Source organism: Hemicordylus capensis, chromosome 5, assembly GCF_027244095.1.
Source record: "Hemicordylus capensis ecotype Gifberg chromosome 5, rHemCap1.1.pri, whole genome shotgun sequence".
In the NCBI taxonomy this organism is placed as follows: Eukaryota; Metazoa; Chordata; class Lepidosauria; order Squamata; family Cordylidae; genus Hemicordylus; species Hemicordylus capensis.
The window spans coordinates 129,327,898-129,345,706 of record NC_069661.1 but is presented as its reverse complement, the minus strand read 5'-3'; the positions used below and the strand labels follow the sequence as shown (position 1 = coordinate 129,345,706).

The 17,809-nt window shown below is 45.2% G+C and overlaps 1 protein-coding gene across 7 annotated transcripts in view; it reads left to right on the top strand.

Annotated features, from left to right (window-relative positions):
- FAR2 (fatty acyl-CoA reductase 2) overlaps positions 1–17,338 on the top strand; it is a 181,466-nt gene extending 164,128 nt beyond the window's left edge. For 6 of the 7 annotated variants that reach the window (XM_053258243.1, XM_053258242.1, XM_053258240.1 and 3 more), the window contains 4 exons: positions 438–609; positions 1,269–1,398; positions 9,761–9,888; positions 16,623–17,338. In XM_053258243.1, coding sequence (XP_053114218.1) covers positions 438–609; positions 1,269–1,398; positions 9,761–9,888; positions 16,623–16,785 — 593 coding nt within the window. In that variant the 3' untranslated portion in view covers positions 16,786–17,338. The remainder of the gene's footprint in view (positions 1–437; positions 610–1,268; positions 1,399–9,760; positions 9,889–16,622) is intronic. The other variant, XR_008309155.1, reaches the window with a different exon arrangement.
- The last annotated feature ends 471 nt before the right edge of the window (positions 17,339–17,809 follow it).

Here is a 17,809-nt window from a genome sequence, read left to right as displayed (position 1 = left end):
CTAATGAAACATCTAGCATTATGTATGCTTAGAACACGAAAGAGTAAGAAAAGTCAGGAATGTCTAACCCATCCCCTTCCTGGCATCATGTCCTGTTCGAGACAAGCCAAAACAGAGGAACATCTCATTCAGTATGTAAATTTAAGAGAAATCTGTACAATAGCTGGACTAATCAGATGGCTAGCTCTGTATTTTGAATCCTTAATAACAATGCTGCCCTTTTGTTTTTGTGAACAATGAGTATAGTTCATAAGGTTGAAAGAGGTCTCCCTCCCCTTCCAGTAGGATTTCTGACTGTGCAAAACATTTAATTCCAGCCATTTCAGCATGCCTCCTGTAATGTCTTACCACTATTTAGGCATATCTATATGCTTCTGCAAGCATGTGCTCAACATACCGACTCTTGATGAAAACATCCATTCTCCATTATCTTACAGAATATCACGTCATATCCACATACAAAAGGAACCCCCTGGAGAAAGCCTTCCGAATACCTTGTGCTAACATGACCTCAAACTATTTGATGTACCAGTATTGGACAGCTGTCAGTCACAAGGCCCCAGCCTTTCTCTATGATTTGTATCTGAGGCTAACTGGAAGGAAGCCAAGGTAAGGCGAAGCTTCACTGCTGTATCCACTGCAGGAGAATGCCCTTCTAGCATACACAAGAACATCCGTCTCATTGTATGAGTTGCCTTTCCTGCAGTTGCTAAATTCTGAACTGTGAAGAAGTGGCGTGGGGCTTTTTTTTTTTTTAAATTAAGGATGCGTGTAACCTGTTCGAACAAATATTAAGAGATGACAGTGTGGGGGGAAATGTTGGCATTGTGAAGGGGGGAAGGTTGTACCAGGTTACAGAGGATATATATCATCTTAGGATACTTAAAAAGCTATATTCATCCTAATTTTTATGAACTGCTAGTGATTTATTCATTAGGGCCATAAGTATAGTTCAAAAAAATTTCACATATGTGCTGACATATACTTTGATTTAATAAGCAACAACGTAAATTCTTGTATTAACTTACTTTTTTCAAATTTTGGCATCAGTGGTCAACTTACAATGCCATTTTGGCTATGCTTACACTGTACTCTCTACTTCTGACAATAATTTTCAAAATTTGTTTTGAGTACAAGCTTAAACATGACTGGAGTGATGGCCAGGCCACTGATCTGAAGTGTCCAGCCCCTTGGAGGGTGGCATATTCTTACATTATTATGAAGCATTTTGAATCATCCATTTCAGATGTCTCCTTTCTATCTTTCAGGATGATGAAAATCTTCAGTCGCTTGGAAAAGAATATGACACTTTTAGAATATTTTACTAGCCGTACCTGGGAGTGGAATTCTGACAATATGAACATGTTAATGAGCCAGCTAAGTCCAAAAGACAAAAAAGTAAGCTTCTTACCAAACCAGATAGTTATTCTTGCAGATTAATGTAACATTTGTTCTCTGTGGTTTGGATTGCTGATTTCAGAACGGAAAAAAAAATATTCCAAATTTCTAGTATGATTAGAATTAAATTCCACCAAAACCAAAGCCTGGGCTGGATTCAGGATGAGGCAGACTGGTTTCAGAACAGGGTCACACCACTGTCTGCTTAGATCCACAATAGTTTGGAGATGTCCCAAGCCAGACTAGGCCTCTGTGCATCTCAGAAGCTTCAGGAACTTATCCCCATCTAGTCCAGGTTTTGAACAAAGCTGTTTGTTCTAGACTTGATCAAAACAATCGGGAATAGAAGTAGGAGGTAGTGGTGTGCACTAATCGATTTTTTTGTTTTGATTTGGACCCAAATTGAAACACCCCCGATTTGTTTTGGGTCTGAATCTGACACACACACACCCCCGAATCACCCCAGATTCGAGTTGGACCCAAATTTTCCAAATCCAAATCAATTCAGATAAAAAAAGGGTCCCAGGGCCAAAAGGGGGGGAGTAGTGCCCAATGGGTGGAAGCTACCACCCAAATTTCAAAGAAATTGGGCAAGGGGGTGATTTTTAAAGCATTTTTGAAGTTTACACATCTTTAAGATTTTTTGCATAGGGAATAATGGGGATTCCAGCAAACTTATAGCTCCATGTTGGTGGCACCGGGATGGCCAAGAGTGGAGTGTGGTGGGTGGTAGTGCTCAATGGGTGCAAGGACGCTACCACCCATATTTCAAAGGAATTGAGTAAAGGGCTGCTTTTCTTTGACATTTCTGCGATGGGTTGGTGCCTGTGGCACCATTCATTCACAAACAATGAATCCACTTTCTTTTGCTACCAGAGAATCTACAGTCAGAACACCTCAGAAACAACAATACCCAGTACCCAATGGGCTTGTGGGTATGGGGGTGGTTGGCACCCTATGTCCACTACACCACCACTCGCTCTGGGCCACCCCAGTGCCCCCCCCAAGTGCAGTTACAGGGCTGCTGAAACCCCCATTATTCCCTATTTGCTTTGCTTTTTCCTACCCATGGAAGGACTGTGACTAAAGCAGCAGCACACATATACCCACCTACCCCCACCCCCCACCTTAGCCAAGGATGAACTTGATGCTGGTGCCCTCAAATGTCTGTCTTTTGACAGACTTAAAGAGCACTTAGCATTCTGAGGCCATGGCTAAAATTTTAACCCTAAACCCACTAACCCTTTCATTGAGCATGCATTCACAGGTATACTTTGTTTCCCCACTACATAATCTCAAGTCTAGAAGTATATATCTATTATGCCATTCAAATGCCTTGGATGATTTGTTGTGCCTGTATTTTGGGGACCTCATGGATGGGCACAGGACAGGTTTTCTCTCTCTGTGTGGGGACTTCTTTGCAATGAAGATTGGGCCATATTGTGACTTCTAGCATCATCATCATTTTTAGTCAAACTAGATTGCTTGCATCTACAATAGGTTGTGCTGGTGCCGCAGAAATGTCAAAGAAATGCACCAAAAAATTGTGTGCCATTGTTGTCATCATCACTCTTCTACTTGTGTAGGTGGGAGGGGGGCCAAACCTCGCTGTTCCACTGGAAGAATGTTGTTTTGCATCCTTACTTAGCCCACTTCTATGGCTGGGTGCTACAGATGTTGCTGTGTCTTTTGCTTGTGGATGAAAAATGCTTGGGGGAGGGAGGGCAGGGCACATTTGATGCTGTTGTTGGCCCTAGTCTGCTGCATCTGCGATAGCACACTTGCTTGCTTGTCGCTGGCTGCTGCTGTTACCCTGCATTGGGAGGGGGCGCGTGGGGCAGTGCATTTCATTGTTGTTTCACACTGTTGTGTGTACATCATGTGCATTTCTTTACGGGGGGAGATGGTGGGACACAGTGGATGTGCATGACCTTTGGAAACCTTGTTCTTTGCAAAGCTCTCCTGTTGTCATTGATGTATCCTGTATCCACCCTATGGGACAATGGGGACAGAGAGTGCCCATTTCTGTCTGTGGATGCCTCCTAGGAGTGCCACAGTGGGTCAGGTGGTAGTGCCCCAATGGGTGTCTGCCACCACTTAGATTCCAAAGAAATTGGGCAAAGGGCTGATTTTTAAAGAATTTGTGAAGTTTGTATGTCTTTGGGGCAGAAAAGGGGTTTGGGGGGGCAGAAGAGTGGGTCGGGTGGTAGTGCCCCAATGAGTGCCTGCTACCACCCAGATTTCAAAGGAATTGGGCAAAGAGGTGATTTTAAAAGAATTTCTGAAGCTTGCGCCTCTTTAAGCTTTCTCCCCATAGGGAATAATGGGGGTTTCAGCAGCCCTATAACTGCACTTGGGGGGCACTGGGGTGGCCCAGAGCGAGTGGTGGTGTAGGTGGTGTTCCCAACGTTAAAGGGAAACAAAGCAAACCCTCTGTGACAATATACTCCGTGTGTGTGTGTAGTTCGACATAAGCATGTGTGGGACATAGCATCCCAGAAGTGTTCCTGTGCCTGCACACACAGCAGCCTGCCTCTGTGATGGATGGTGTGCCGCTTCTGACTTCCAGCCCTCAGGACCAAGCAAGTGGATGCTCTTGCAAGAGGGAGGGATCCACAGACGTATGCTGCTGAGAGTGACTACAACTCCCATTGTCCCTATTAGTCTTGATGGTGGCCAGCCATTGCAACAGTGGGGAATGGGAGTTGTAGTCACTCTCAGCAACATCTGGAAGAACCCCTCCCTCCTGATGTAGGGAGCACTCACTTGTCCTAGCCCTGAGTGCCAGAACAGCAGCAGTGCCCCATCTCACCATTCTCAGGCTGGCAGTGCAGCAGTGCCTGTGTGCGTGTCTGCTGGATATATCTGTTATATATCTGCTGTGACACATCTTGGTCGGGATGAGCTGCCATGGCATGGGAGGCGCTGCATAGGGAGATGATGCGAATCACTCACCCTCCACGGCCAGCTCAGGGTAGCCCAGAAGGGGAAGGTTGGCCTTCAAGAAGACCAGCTGCTTGACCAACTCAGCATCCAGACGTGAGGGTAGAGGGGTCACCATGTCCCTGGCCATGGAGAACAACCTCTCACGCGAGACACTGGTTGGTGGGCATGAGAGGAACCGGCCAGCAATGGTTGCCAAGTCTGGCCAGACATGGCAGCGCGTTGCCCACAACTGGCACAGCTCCGTCTCCTGGCCTTCTGCCGGCTCCTGCAGGTAGAGCAGAACAGACTGCTCAGCAAGACTGCAGAGAGGGGCTGGCTCCTCCTGTCCCCATGGCAAGACACCAAGGAAGCCCTCCATGAACCACTGAGTGGCGGAACGCGGAGATGGCACTGGCTGCTCCGTTGCTGCCACTGGACTGGGAAGAAGTGGTGGTGGTGGCAGTGCTGCTGAGGGTGGAATGAGCACTGCCAGGCTGCGCACCAGCCCCCTCCTCCTGGTCATCATCTGCACCTAGCCTTTTCTGCTCTGCACGCCTGACGTGCTCGACCAGGAGGTCCCTCCACCTGGGCAGCTGGTGAGGGGGGACAGCTCTGCCCTTCATCCTTGGGTCGCAGATGCACCCAGGGGTGTCGTGAGCCGTTCCACTACCCCAGCCCTCAGCTGACCTGCCAGGGCAATTGCGTCCCTAGTGGTCAGAGTGGCCTGGAGATTACCCATGGTCTTCCCGAGGAGAAGACCGGTGGGCAAAGCCCGGCTCAGCATAGCTGCCTCAGTACACAAGCTGTTTGTGGCAGCACAGAATGGCTCGAGTACTAAGACCAGCTCGGAAATGATCTTCCAGTCCGCAGTGCATAGATCACACGCATCTAAGCCACTACGCCTTGCCAGGCGGTGAATGGCTCCCTCTTGCTCCTGCAGGCACTGGAGCAAGAGAAAGGTGGAGTTCCACGGGGTAGGAACATTCAGGCAGGCCCAGCTTAATCTGCCTTGCCTTGAGCAGGCGCCTTGCCTTTTCACTCTGGTGTAAGTGGCCAGCAGTCTTGCAGCACTGGTCCACAAGAGCAGCCATGGAAGCAGCAGGATCTGGGGTGGGAACTAAACCTAACCTTTACTGGCGCTGGATTTTGCCTCCTTAAGCCCAAACACATCCTGCACCACCAGGTTCAAAGTGTGTGCAGCGCAAGCAATGTGCACAAATTGAACCTGCCTGGCCGCCTTACTAATGTTGGCTGCGTTGTCAGTGACCATGAAACCTCGGCAGAGGTTTGGTTCCCTGGCTAGCCAAGTCCCCACCAGTCGGTCCACGATTGCCAACAACTCATCCAACCTGTGGTCTGTGTCCATCACCTCCACATGCAACACTGCCCAAGAAAGCTTGCCTGCATGGGAGGAGATGGGAGCGCCCGTGGAGCCGGATGTCCCCTCACCCCGATGCCCCCACCAGTGGGTTGTCAGGGACATGAAGGCAGTGTGCAGCCCGCTGCTGCTCGTCCAGAGATCCACAGTGAAGTTCATACTGGTGCTGGGCCCAGCTGCATGCAACTGGGCCAACACAGCCTCCCTGCATGCACTGTAAAGGGAGGGCACCACCCTCCTACTGAAGGTGGTACATGAGGGAATTTTGTACTCTGGGGCAAGCAGCTGGAGCAGACGGCAGAAGACAACATTCTCCACAATATTAGAAGGCTGATCATCCAAAGCCATCATCTCCCCAATGGCCCAGGTAATGAGATATGGCTTTGGGCGATCAGACCACTTCCCCTGAGGCTGCACCCACCACTCAGTCAGCTTTTCCTGCCTAGGAGCAGGAGCCACTGGCTGCTGGCTGTTACTGGTACTAGAGGAGGCACTTGGCCTAGCACCACTGCCAGCAGAGGTTTGGGCCCCCGGGTGCTGCCCCCGCAGGTGCAACAGCAGACCCAACATGCTGAAGTGCTTCAGGTCCTTGCCCCTGCTAACAAGTATCTTGCAGTGGATGCAGGCAGCATGGCTGGGCTCACCAGGGCAAAGCTCAAAGTGATCCCACACCACACTGCTGGACTCTCCTGCGACACCGGGCCGCTCAGGTGGTGGCACTTCTGCTGGTTCCTTCTGGCGCACGCCACCACCACTGCCCTCAGAGCTGGCCTGGGAAGTCCCAGGAACAGAAACCACAGGGGCTTCCTCCTGGGCCGCCTCAGACGCAACCTTGGGGCCTCCACCCCCCACAGGGACCAGTGGGGAGGGCGGCAAGGTGGATCTGGCTGGACTGGCAGCCGGCTCCACCTGCACCACCTCCACATCTGCCATGGGAAGAACCTCTTCCCTGGCAGGGGAGGCCCTTCCTACTAACTGCTGCCCAGCCGCAGGCCCTGGCATAGGGCCAGCCAGACGAGAGAAGTCCAGCCTGTGGACCGAAGCAGGTGCGGGGGGACTTGGGGAATAGGCCCCTGTCGCCACCCACCACCACGACCAGCAAAAAAAGGCCTCCCTCTACCTGGCACTCTTCCGCCCCTCCCAGTCATCTCTTTGGGGGCTTCTTTTTAAACCCTGATTTAAAAAAAACTGTTTAAAAAGAATTGGGGGGCGAGGGGCAGAAGTGGAGTGTGTCTCAGGGAAGGGGACACTCAGTAGGGAGAAAGGCCGAGAACAGCGGTTTCAGCAGAGTGTGCCCCCTGCAGTTGGGGGTGGGTGGTAAGGGAGGAGACTAGAATCTGTGCCCTCTGAGAGCCTGGGTTGAGGTTGGCACAGGGAACAGACAGACACAATATAGGCTGCTGTGGCTGGACTACTGGCCTGCGGTGATGGCTGAAGGCTTTGCTTGTTTAGAGCAAGGTTGGGGGTGGGATGTAAATGGGCGCAGTGAGGAGTCTGGAGTCTGTGCCCACAGAGTCTGTAAGCGGCTGGGCAGTAGGGAACTATTGTTAACTAGGAAACAGAACGATGCAATAGGGAACAATAACTAGGGGAAAGACACAATAACAGATACAATAACTAGGGAACAGATACAGTAACAATAGGCTGCTGGGGAGAGGTGGCTGAAGGCTTTCTTTGTTTAAAGCTGGGTTTCTTAACCTTGGCCTCCCAGATGTTGTTGGACTACAACTCCCATCATCCCCAGACATGGCCTTTGTGGCTGAGGATGATGGGAGTTGTAGTCCAACAACATCTAGGGGCCCACTGTTAAGAAACCCTGGTTTAAAGCAAAGTTGGGGTGTGGGGGTGGGTGGTAAATGTAAATGGGTGCAGGGAGGAGGCTAGAGCATGTGCCCACACAGAGCCTGTAGGCTGCTGGGCAGAGAATATGAATAATACTATCTGTATTATGGGCACAGAAGGTTGGAGGGCAGGCTTCTTTTAAAAAACAAAACAAAACCCCGAAAATTGAAATGGAAAAAAAGTTATTTTTTGAAAAACCACAAGGCTGTGCTACCCTTCTAACCACCAGAGACCAATCTAAACTTCTGAACCCCAGAGACCAATCTAGCCACTGCATTTTGGACCATCTAAAGATTCCAAACTACATAGAAGGTCAGCCCCACGTAGCGCACGCACACCAGGTACTTCCTGGTACTTCCAGGAAAAGAGGGGATGAGGCGGCAGGGAGGTATGCAGGCACCCTGATGGAGCCTTTGCTAAAGGAGCACCGGCGGGGGGGGGGCGGACGGAGGGAGGGATAAGTGCACCCTCCCCCACCCTTAAGGCCAGACCCCCTCCACTTTCAAATCAGCCGAACAGCTGGTTGTTTGAACGAGTCTGGAGGTCCTTAAAAGGGCATCCAAATGGGTTTGTGCATATCCCTACTCAAAATTGCCTCCTTCAATCATGGAGGCATCCTGCCTTCCTTCAGTAAGGCATTTATGATGTCAACTAGGCCATCTCTAACAGCCTCTCTGCTAGATGTTGTAAGCCATGTTGGGCATGGATCCAAAGGACTAGTGGTAGGCCGGACAGCTCCAAGGAGCTTGTCCACATCCTCAGGAGTCACAAATTGAAACTGATTCATTCTAACTGAACCAGAAGAGTTATTGGACACTACTGCAATTGACCCCATCATAACCGTAGAGTCCCAAGTTGGCTCAAATATGAGATAATTTATCCACAAAAAGGTTATTTAAAACATCACAGTGGGATGATGAAAAATCCAAATCTACGTTCAGAGAGGAGGGAACCTGAGTAAATCTTCTCACAACTCTGCTGGACAGAACTTGCAGACACAGTACATGCAGAATAGAATTGCTTCTTCGCTGCATGTATTGCCACAGAATAAGCCTTCAGATGGGCTTTCATATTGTATCTTATCAGATTCAAGTGAAGACTTCTTCCACTTACGTGCTAGTCTTCTCCCTTGCCATTTCAGCTCCCATAGCTGTTCAGTGTACCATGGGGCCAATTTCAAAGCGGAATGTGTAAGACGCTTAGGGGCAATCGTGTCTACTACCTGGTAAGCTCACCGTTCCAGGTCTCTACCAGGGCATCAACAGAATCACCAGCAGAACCAATTCTAAAACCCTCCAAGGCCACTTGGAATCCTATGGGATCCAATAGCCTTCTTGGGTGGACCATTCTAATAGGTCTAGTGCCCCTGAAGAAGTGCGTTGTGGACAGGAAACCAACCTTAACCCAATGGTGGTCTGTCCATGACCATACCATGTTTCTAGCATGTATCTATGGGGGTGGAAGTATGTCATGTAGATCAGTCATCTTCATTCTTGCAACAGTAAGAGCTCTTCTCCACTCACACTAGGGATGTACAGGAATCATGGTTCGAGCACTTCTAGGGAAATGGAAACGGTAACTTTAAGAAAAAGGAGAACAGATACTTACCTGCTCTCTGACACCTCATGCAGCTTCATGCTGGAGCTGCACACATCCCAATAACCCACTGCGCCAGCACATGTGTCCACGCATGCACAGGTTGTCGATTTGTCCAAGAAAGAATCCAAATATATGTGTAGATAGATAGATAGATATAAGTAAACTTTCTTTGATTACAATGAAAATAAGTTATAACCATCCACCCAAGGGACACAGCCCAGTTAGGGAGTTAAAAATTCAATTTAAAAAGTCAATTTAAAATTACATATATATATACAGAATGATACTAAAATAGTCTCTATAGAAATTGGAAGAAGTTGAATGTGCTGAAGGTTTCTCATGAAAAAAAATCCAAACTAACTCTCTTTATGTTAAAGAGCAATATATCCAGATTCAGTACTCCACTGTATCTTGTTATATTGTTAAAAACTGCCAAACACGTTTCGACCCGACAAAGGTCTTATTTGGTGGCAAGTGTTCCCACTATAGAACAAAATATGAATATAAAGTATTCACAGTGGAAACTAATACCATACATATATTATACTCCAAATCCCACACAGAACCCACACTGCATTTATGGTATGTAACTGACAATCGTTCTTTTCCCCCCTCTAGTTATTCTGCTTTGATGTCCGTCAGATGCATTGGTCAGAATACATAGAAAATTACTGCTTAGGAACAAAGAAATATCTGCTGAATGAAGACATGGCTGGAATTCCTGCAGCAAAGAAACACTTAAGAAAGTAAGGCGCAAATTATCTTTATGCCTCTCAAGAATTGCTTCCCCACCTCCATACAAGAATTTTGTTCCACTTCCGAGGTCCTTCTCTAGGTTACTCTGCTATCATGGACATCCAGCGGATGGGCACCAAAGATAGGGTCTCTTCAGTGATGGTGTCCAGAATCTGAAATAATCTTCCACAAGACCTTTGCTGGCCCCATCACTGCTCAGTTTTAGATAAGGAACAAATTTTTAGATACGCAGCAAAGAGTTTTCTTGGAGGGAAATTTTTTAATAAGATTTTGACTGCTGCCACTGGCTGACATGATGCGCAGTGTTACTGAGCCATAATGCTGCACCCTGGAGCTGCTGTGGACTTCAAAGATACAATGCTCTTCTGAAGTAACGGCTGCAGAAACAGATTGTTTCTGCTGGTTTCCTCATTCATGACAATGAAGAAACTTGCAGAAATGCTGCTTCCAAAACTGCCACTTTGGAACACAGTTGGGGCTGCCATGCTCTTCTGAAGTAACGGCTGCAGAAACAGATTGTTTCTGCTGGTTTCCTCATTCATGACAATGAAGAAACTTGCAGAAATGCTGCTTCCAAAACTGCCACTTTGGAACACAGTTGGGGTTGCCTTGGAAGCCTGCAGCAGCCCTGGGCTGCAGTGTTATGGCTCTGTAGTGCTGCACATCATGTCAGCCGCTGCATTTAAACTTAAGATTTGCTGTAATTTTGTAGTTGGAGTGTTTGTTTTCTCTCTTGTTCTTTTATTGCTCTTTTATTATTTGTAAGCTCCCCGATGTGTTTTTAGAAAGGTAGGGTAGAAATTTTGGAAATTATTAACAATCATCATCATCATCATCATCATAAACCCAAAGAAATGTGTATGGAAAGAGAAAACATGTTCACACTGTTCTGTGAACTCTTCCACAAGAGCTAGTGGAAGATTTCACCCAGTGCAGCACCAGCATGTATTAGGATATGTATTACAGTATGATAAATATGGTGATTTAGGAAGTTACAGGCAATGTCTGACATACAGAGGAAATATATGCCAGAGCAACAAGAGAGTAGCCTAATGGAACTTCCCAATTAACTGCACTGGTGCCGTGGAGAAGCAGCAACTTTTGATGCCTTACCCTTTGTCAGGGAAGCCCTCTGTGCCACCTGAATATGTCCCTAGGGTTGTGTATCTCTCATGGACATATTTTCAGGTGGCACTGAAGACTTCCTGGGGAAGGGGAGGGCATTGAAAAAGGCCACTTCCCCGCTACCCTGGTGCAGTTAGGACATTAGGCTGCTCTCTTGTTGTACTGGTGCATCCTTGTTCTGCATGCCAGCCACTACCATATGTGCTCGACTGGGCCATAGAGATCTTGAATACAGCTTGTGCAAAGTCATGAGCAACAACTTCTCCACATTTGGGAGTCACTTTTCTCATACAACACTCTTCCACTAAGTGGGAAACAGCTGAGCTGGAAACAGCTTTTCTGAGAGCAAAAGAGATTTTTAACTAGTGGATGGCCACTGCTGGATCCAAGACATTGCTGTTGGATAAGCATGCTTTTGGAATCTATGGATATCATGTTTTCTTTTGGTGACAATCCTATTTGAAATAAGAAGAGAGAATACTTTCTTTATAGAAATACCTAATGCATGTAAAAGGGTGTGTGTGTGTGTGTGTGTGTGTGCGTGCACACACACACTACAGTGCATGTAGCATACAATAAGTAATGTGCATTTATATTGGCCTGAATATAGTCTGGTATAGTTGTTTTCAAACTTCCTCCTTTCAAGGCAGCTCTTTTCACACAAACTTGTCTGCTAAGGAACCCCTTGCCCCTGCATGTGTGTCATTTTCCTGCAGGTGTATATTTCAAGCAGAAAGCAGTAGTGGTGGACAAGGCGTCACTCAATAAAGAGTGTTTGCCATTACTGACCTTCTAATCACAGAATCCATGATAGACTTCTGAGAAACCCCAGGATGCCCCAGAACACAATCGCTGATCTAGTACAGCAGTTGTTAAGCTGAGCTTCAGTACTGCCGGTGGCGCCCGAAGCCACAACAAAAGGAAAACTCTGCAAAGCTGGAGGTTTCTTTGAAGTTTCTACTACATCTGAAGCTTAACATTTAAAAATTTAAATTTAATTAAAAATTTAATTTAAAACATTTAAAATTAAAAACCGCCCTGAGCCATTTTTGGAAGGGCGGTATAGGAACTGGATGATGATGATGATGATGATGATGATGATGATGATGATGATGATTGGCAGTATAGGAATTGAATTATTATTATTATTATGATTATTTCTTGTTTACACAGTCAGACAGGTGTTATTGACCGGTTTGTTTTATCCAGACATCGAGTCCTTCCCAAGGACCTGGGATGCCAGAATTTTATAATCAGTACCGTTGGTTATTACAGATATCGCCGCAGAATATAGGCTGTTCCCAGTAAAGCTGCTTTTTGTAATTGGCTGATGGTGATTTCTGTGGCCCCTATGGTGTTGAAGTGCTCTTCAAGGTCTTTTGGAACTGCACCCAGGGCGCCAATTACCACTGGGATTATTTGGGTCTTTTTCTGCCACAGCCTTTCAATTTCAATTTGTAGATCTTTGTATTTTGTGATTTTTTCTATTTCTTTTTCTTCTATTCTGCTATCCCCTGGTATTGCTATGTCGATTATTTTAACTTGTTTTTTTTCTTCTTGACTACAGCTATATCTGGTGTATTGTGTGGCAGATGTTTGTCTGTTTGTAGTCGGAAGTCCCATAATATTTTTACATCTTCATTTTCTAGAACTTTTTCAGTGTTATGGTCCCACCAATTTTTGGCTACAGGTAGCTTGTATTTTTTGCAGATGTTCCAGTGTATCATCCCTGCTACCTTGTCATGCCTTTGTTTGTAGTCAGTCTGTGCGATCTTTTTACAACAGCTGATTAGGTGGTCCACTGTTTCATCTGCTTCTTTACAAGTTTGTGCTTGATTTTTCGACTTTTGCTCTTATTGCATTTGTTCTTAGTGCCTGTTCTTGCGCAGCCAGTATTAAACCCTCTGTTTCTTTCTTCAAGTTGCCATTCTTAAGCCATTGCCAGGTCTTGGTGATGTCTGATTTTCCACTTATATTGTGCAAATATTGACCATGCAGGGGCTTATTTCTCCATTTTTCTGCTCGGTTCTTGACTTGTTCTTTCTTGTAGGCCTGCTTTCTTTCATTGGTGTTGAATAGTTTTGCGTTATTGACCATTTGAAGTGCATCTTCTTCACTGTCCTTGGTATATTCTTCAAGGGCTCTTTTCTCCTCCTCTGCTGTTTGATGGACTTGCAGCATTCCTCTTCCACCTCAGCCGCGAGGGAGGTATAGCCTATCTACATCACTGCGGGGGTGCAGAGCATGATTGATGGTCATGATTTTCCTGGTCTTACAATCCAGCGTCTTTAGCTCTGCCTGGGTCCAGTCTATTATTCCTGCACTGTATCTGATAACAGGTATAGCCCAGGTGTTTATGGCTTGTATGGTGTTCCCGCCATTGAGCTTGTACTTGAGGATTTTTCTAACTCTCCTGATGTATTCACTTCCAATTTTTCTTTTAACTTCAGTGTGTGTGATGTTATCAGCCTGGAGAATGCCCAAGTATTTGTAATGTTCATTCTCTTCCAGGTTCTTGATCTTGCTTCCATTGGGCAGTTCTATTCCTTCTGTTTTTCTTATTTTTCCTCTGTTCATTATTAATGCAGCACACCTGTCTATTCCAAACTCCATTGCTATATCGCTACTGAATATACGGACAGTGTTTAGCAGTGATTCAACTTCTGACTGGGACTTTCCATACAACTTCAGATCGTCCATGTACAGCAGATGGTTGATTTTACTTGATGTTTTAGATGTTTTGTATCTGAAGCCTGTTTTGTTTAGTATTTGTGAAAGTGGGGTCATGGCGATTACAAACAACAGAGGGGATAGTGAGTCCCCTTGGAAAATGCCTCTTCTAATGCTAACCTGTCCAAGTGTCTCGCCATTGATTGTTAACTGTCTACTCCACATGCTCATTGCTTTTTTTATAAATATCTGAATGTTTTTGCTGACACCAGTTGCTTCTAAACATTTTAGTATCCATGTGTGAGGCAATGAATCAAAGGCTTTCTTGTAGTCAATCGATGCAACACTTAGATTTGTTTTTCTTCTCTTGCAGTTTTCTAAAATCATTTTGTCAATCAGCAGCTGGTCTTTTGTGGCTCTGGTGTTTGGGCAATTTCCTTTCTGTTCAACTGGAAGCTGTTTGTTAGTTAATAAGTGTTGCATCACTTCATCTGCTATTATTCCAGTTAATAATTTGAACATGGTTGGCAGGCAGGTGATCGGTCTATAATTACTTGGAACTGCACCTTTTGCTGCGTCTTTCATGATGAGATGAGTTTTCCCAGTTGTTAGCCATTGTTCAACATCACCGCCTTGCAAAATGTGATTGAACTGTTTTGATAGCTGTTTATGAAGGCTTGTTAGGTGTTTAAGCCAAAAGCCACGCAATTCATCGTCTCCTGGAGCAGTCCAATTTTTAATTTTCTTTGCTCTTTCACTTATTAATTCTGGTGTTATGATTAGATCTTGCATTTGTTGGTTACATTTTTTGACCTCTTTCACCCAGCCTGCTTTTTTATTATAATCTATTGGATTGTCCCATAATTTCCCCCAGAATTGCACTGTTTCTTCTTTATTTGGTTTTTCTACGTTTCTTGCAGTTTCTCCTTCTATACTTTGGTAGAAACGTCTCTGATTCAACTAGAATTGGAGATTCTGCCTGTGTTGTGTAATTCTGGCTTCATATCTGCTAATCTTTGACACTGCTGTTATTTGCTGCTTTATTATTTCCAGGACTTCTCTAATTTTCCTTGAATCTAGGTGGTATTTTTGGATCAGATACTGTTTGGTGTTTTCATTCTTCAGCTTCTTGTCTTTCATATCTTTCAATTTACTAGCATCTGATCTAAGCCTGAAGATTTTATTTTCTAATCTAATCTTCATTTAGGTGATGTACTGCTTTCTTTTTTTACAGGTCCACTGATCTTATATCCAAGCTCTTGTGTTGTTATTGTTGCTGCACTGTACATTAGTTGGTTTGTTTCTTGCAAATTATTGGTTGTTATTTCTGCAAGTGCAGCATTGACATCTTTTAATGCCTGAGCAAATTGTTTTTTGGCAACTGTTTTTAGAGCTGGAAGTCGAACTCTGGTGGTTGTTTGGTTCATGTGCTGAGTTATTTTTTGCTTTAATTCTTGTTGCTTTTCTGTTAAATGGCATTTGGGTTTTTGAGGTGAAGGCAAAGGGGCGGTTGCCTGGTTTTGACTTTGAAACAGTTCAGCAACAGTGGCATCCTCGGTTTCCGACACCTCCTCCACCTGCACCTGAGCAACTTCTTCACTTGGTGGTAATTCTTCTTCCATATCTTGAGCCTGTGTTGCTCTTTGCAGTTCTTCCAGCTCAACTCCTGTGAATATTTTATTTCTTATTATGAATCTTCTCTGGTCTGCTAGCCTTTGTTCTGTTATTTCTGTATCTGGACGCTTCTCTTTCCAAATTTGGTACATTCTTTTTAAAATAACCTCTTCTAGTTGGACTAGACTTGTAATAGCAGATCATTATTTCCTTGTTGGCATTTTTCGTATATTTTTTTTCGGTTAAGCGACGTTTCTTCCAGTAACTTTGCTGTCTTCAGCCCTGGTTGCTCAACTGAAGATCCTGAGTCCTGTTGCCCACTTGCCACCAGATGTCCAGGGACTATAGCACCTGGCACGGTCCTTGTTCACCCGGGCGACGACCGATCCGGTATAGATTTATTAAAGTTATGTCTCACCATATTGTTGATGGGAGAGGTACTCTTTGTCTGGCTCCTCTGGTGAGACCTGTCCAGTATGGTTGGACCTCTGGCATAGCTCTCACCTCCCTCAGAGCACACAAGCCCCACAACCACACCAAGGTAGTGCCTCACTGGGGGTTGATGGTGATTTCTGTATTTTTTATTAATTATTATTATTATTATTATTATTATTATTATTATTATTATTATTATTATTAAGCAGCTTGTTGCCTCAGCAGTGCAAATGGCTGCAGTGGAACCTTGAAAGAAGCCCGACTCTCTCAGCCAGTGTGCACATACTGTAAAACCATTGGGTTGCTATTATAGAGGGCAAATGCAACACCTGAATCTCCATCTGAAAGCCCTTCAAAGGTTCTCCCACATGATTACTATGAAGTAAGAAAAAGTGATGGTCTGCAAAGAACCAGCAGACTGCAAAAGCAATCCTCAGTACATCAAAGTTCAAGAACGATTGGTGCCTTTTGTCATCCAGCCTACAGATGATGTTTGGCTGACTCATCAAACAAACAGCAACAATACATAGTTGATAGATTGTTGTATACTTTAACTGGAGCATTGTGGTTGCTGCTCTCACTGAGCTCCATCCCACACGCTTCCAGGATGACGCAACCAGTGGCAGGTGCTAGCCACTATTAGCATGGCTCTTCCCCTGTAATTCCACTCCTTCCACATGGTTTCTCCACATTACTGTATTCATTATATTGAGGAGCAGCAACCACACCACTCCCATAAGATAAGAACCGGGGCCACCTTTTACTTGCATGAAACAAGTTATTGGAGAACATAATTGATATATTTTGTATGCTGCTCTCTGTAGAAACTGTTTACCACTGAGATGAGGTTTTAGCTATTCTTTCTCTTCTGTTTTGTCAGGTTAAGGAACATTCAGTATGCATTCAACACCACCCTTCTCGTGATCATCTGGCGCATTTTCATTGCAAGGTCACAGATGGCTCAGAACATATGGTACTTCGTGGTGAACCTCTGCTACAAGTTCCTTAACTACTTCAGGGCTTCCAGCACCCTTAGACATTGAACATACCTGTCTGATTATTGACCACCATCTCCTGGAAGGACCTCCATCTCCTCCAAACAACTATGGGTGTTTGGGCTCAAAAGTAGCAGGGTATCTTTCAACTGCAGCAGCATTCAATGTGCATTCAACATGCATCATTATGGGCTCATTGCTTATTTTTTACTAATGCTTTAATGCACAACTGTCTTCCCTCTCTAGGTCCACCAGGCTGATTTCAAAGCCATAAGTGAAGATTTGAACACGGGTCACTTTGGAACATTTCCCCCCCTGATTAAGGGCTGTGGATTACCAAAGCTGCCATCTTTCGCCTTCAATATAAAGAGCTACCTATTATTCCCCACTCCCATCTTGTTTCTACTTGTGCCCTAAGGAAAACTGGCAAGGTGTATGTTAAAACAAATACCTAAGAGACTACTCAGAGTTTTTATTTTCCCAAGACCCTTTATAGTTGAATTGACCAAGTGGAGATTACATATTTTGCTTTTCTAAATGTGTTCAAGGGTCTCCTCACTCAACGATGAAAAGGAAAAAAATGAAATCCATGTAAGACTGATGAATGAGTTTAGTTTTTCCTTCTCCTTCCATTTTGTACAAGGCCAGATTTCAACCGCGCAGTACACATAGGTTTAAGAAAATTTTTAAAGTTTGGCACAATGAGTGCATATCTATGCCGCAGACATAAACTGGCTTCATAATTCTTGCTTGTCACCAGGGAATCCTGGAAACTGTATTCTGTTATAGATCCCATACAGAATGACATTGCCATGGTTTTCAGAATTCTCAATATACTATGATTCTTTGGGGGAAATCATGGCAGTTAAACTGGAATAAACTCAGTGACTGACATTCTGACTGACAAAGCACCAATTATTCTGAAAAGTTCAACTAACAGCTGCACTACTGGCTTAGTGGTGGGGGCAAATTTTGGTGGCCTCCCCTTCCCCAGGAAGTGTTCTGTGCCACCTGAAAATATGCCCTGGAGGGTTATGCAGCTCTCAAGGATATATATTCAGGTAACACAAAG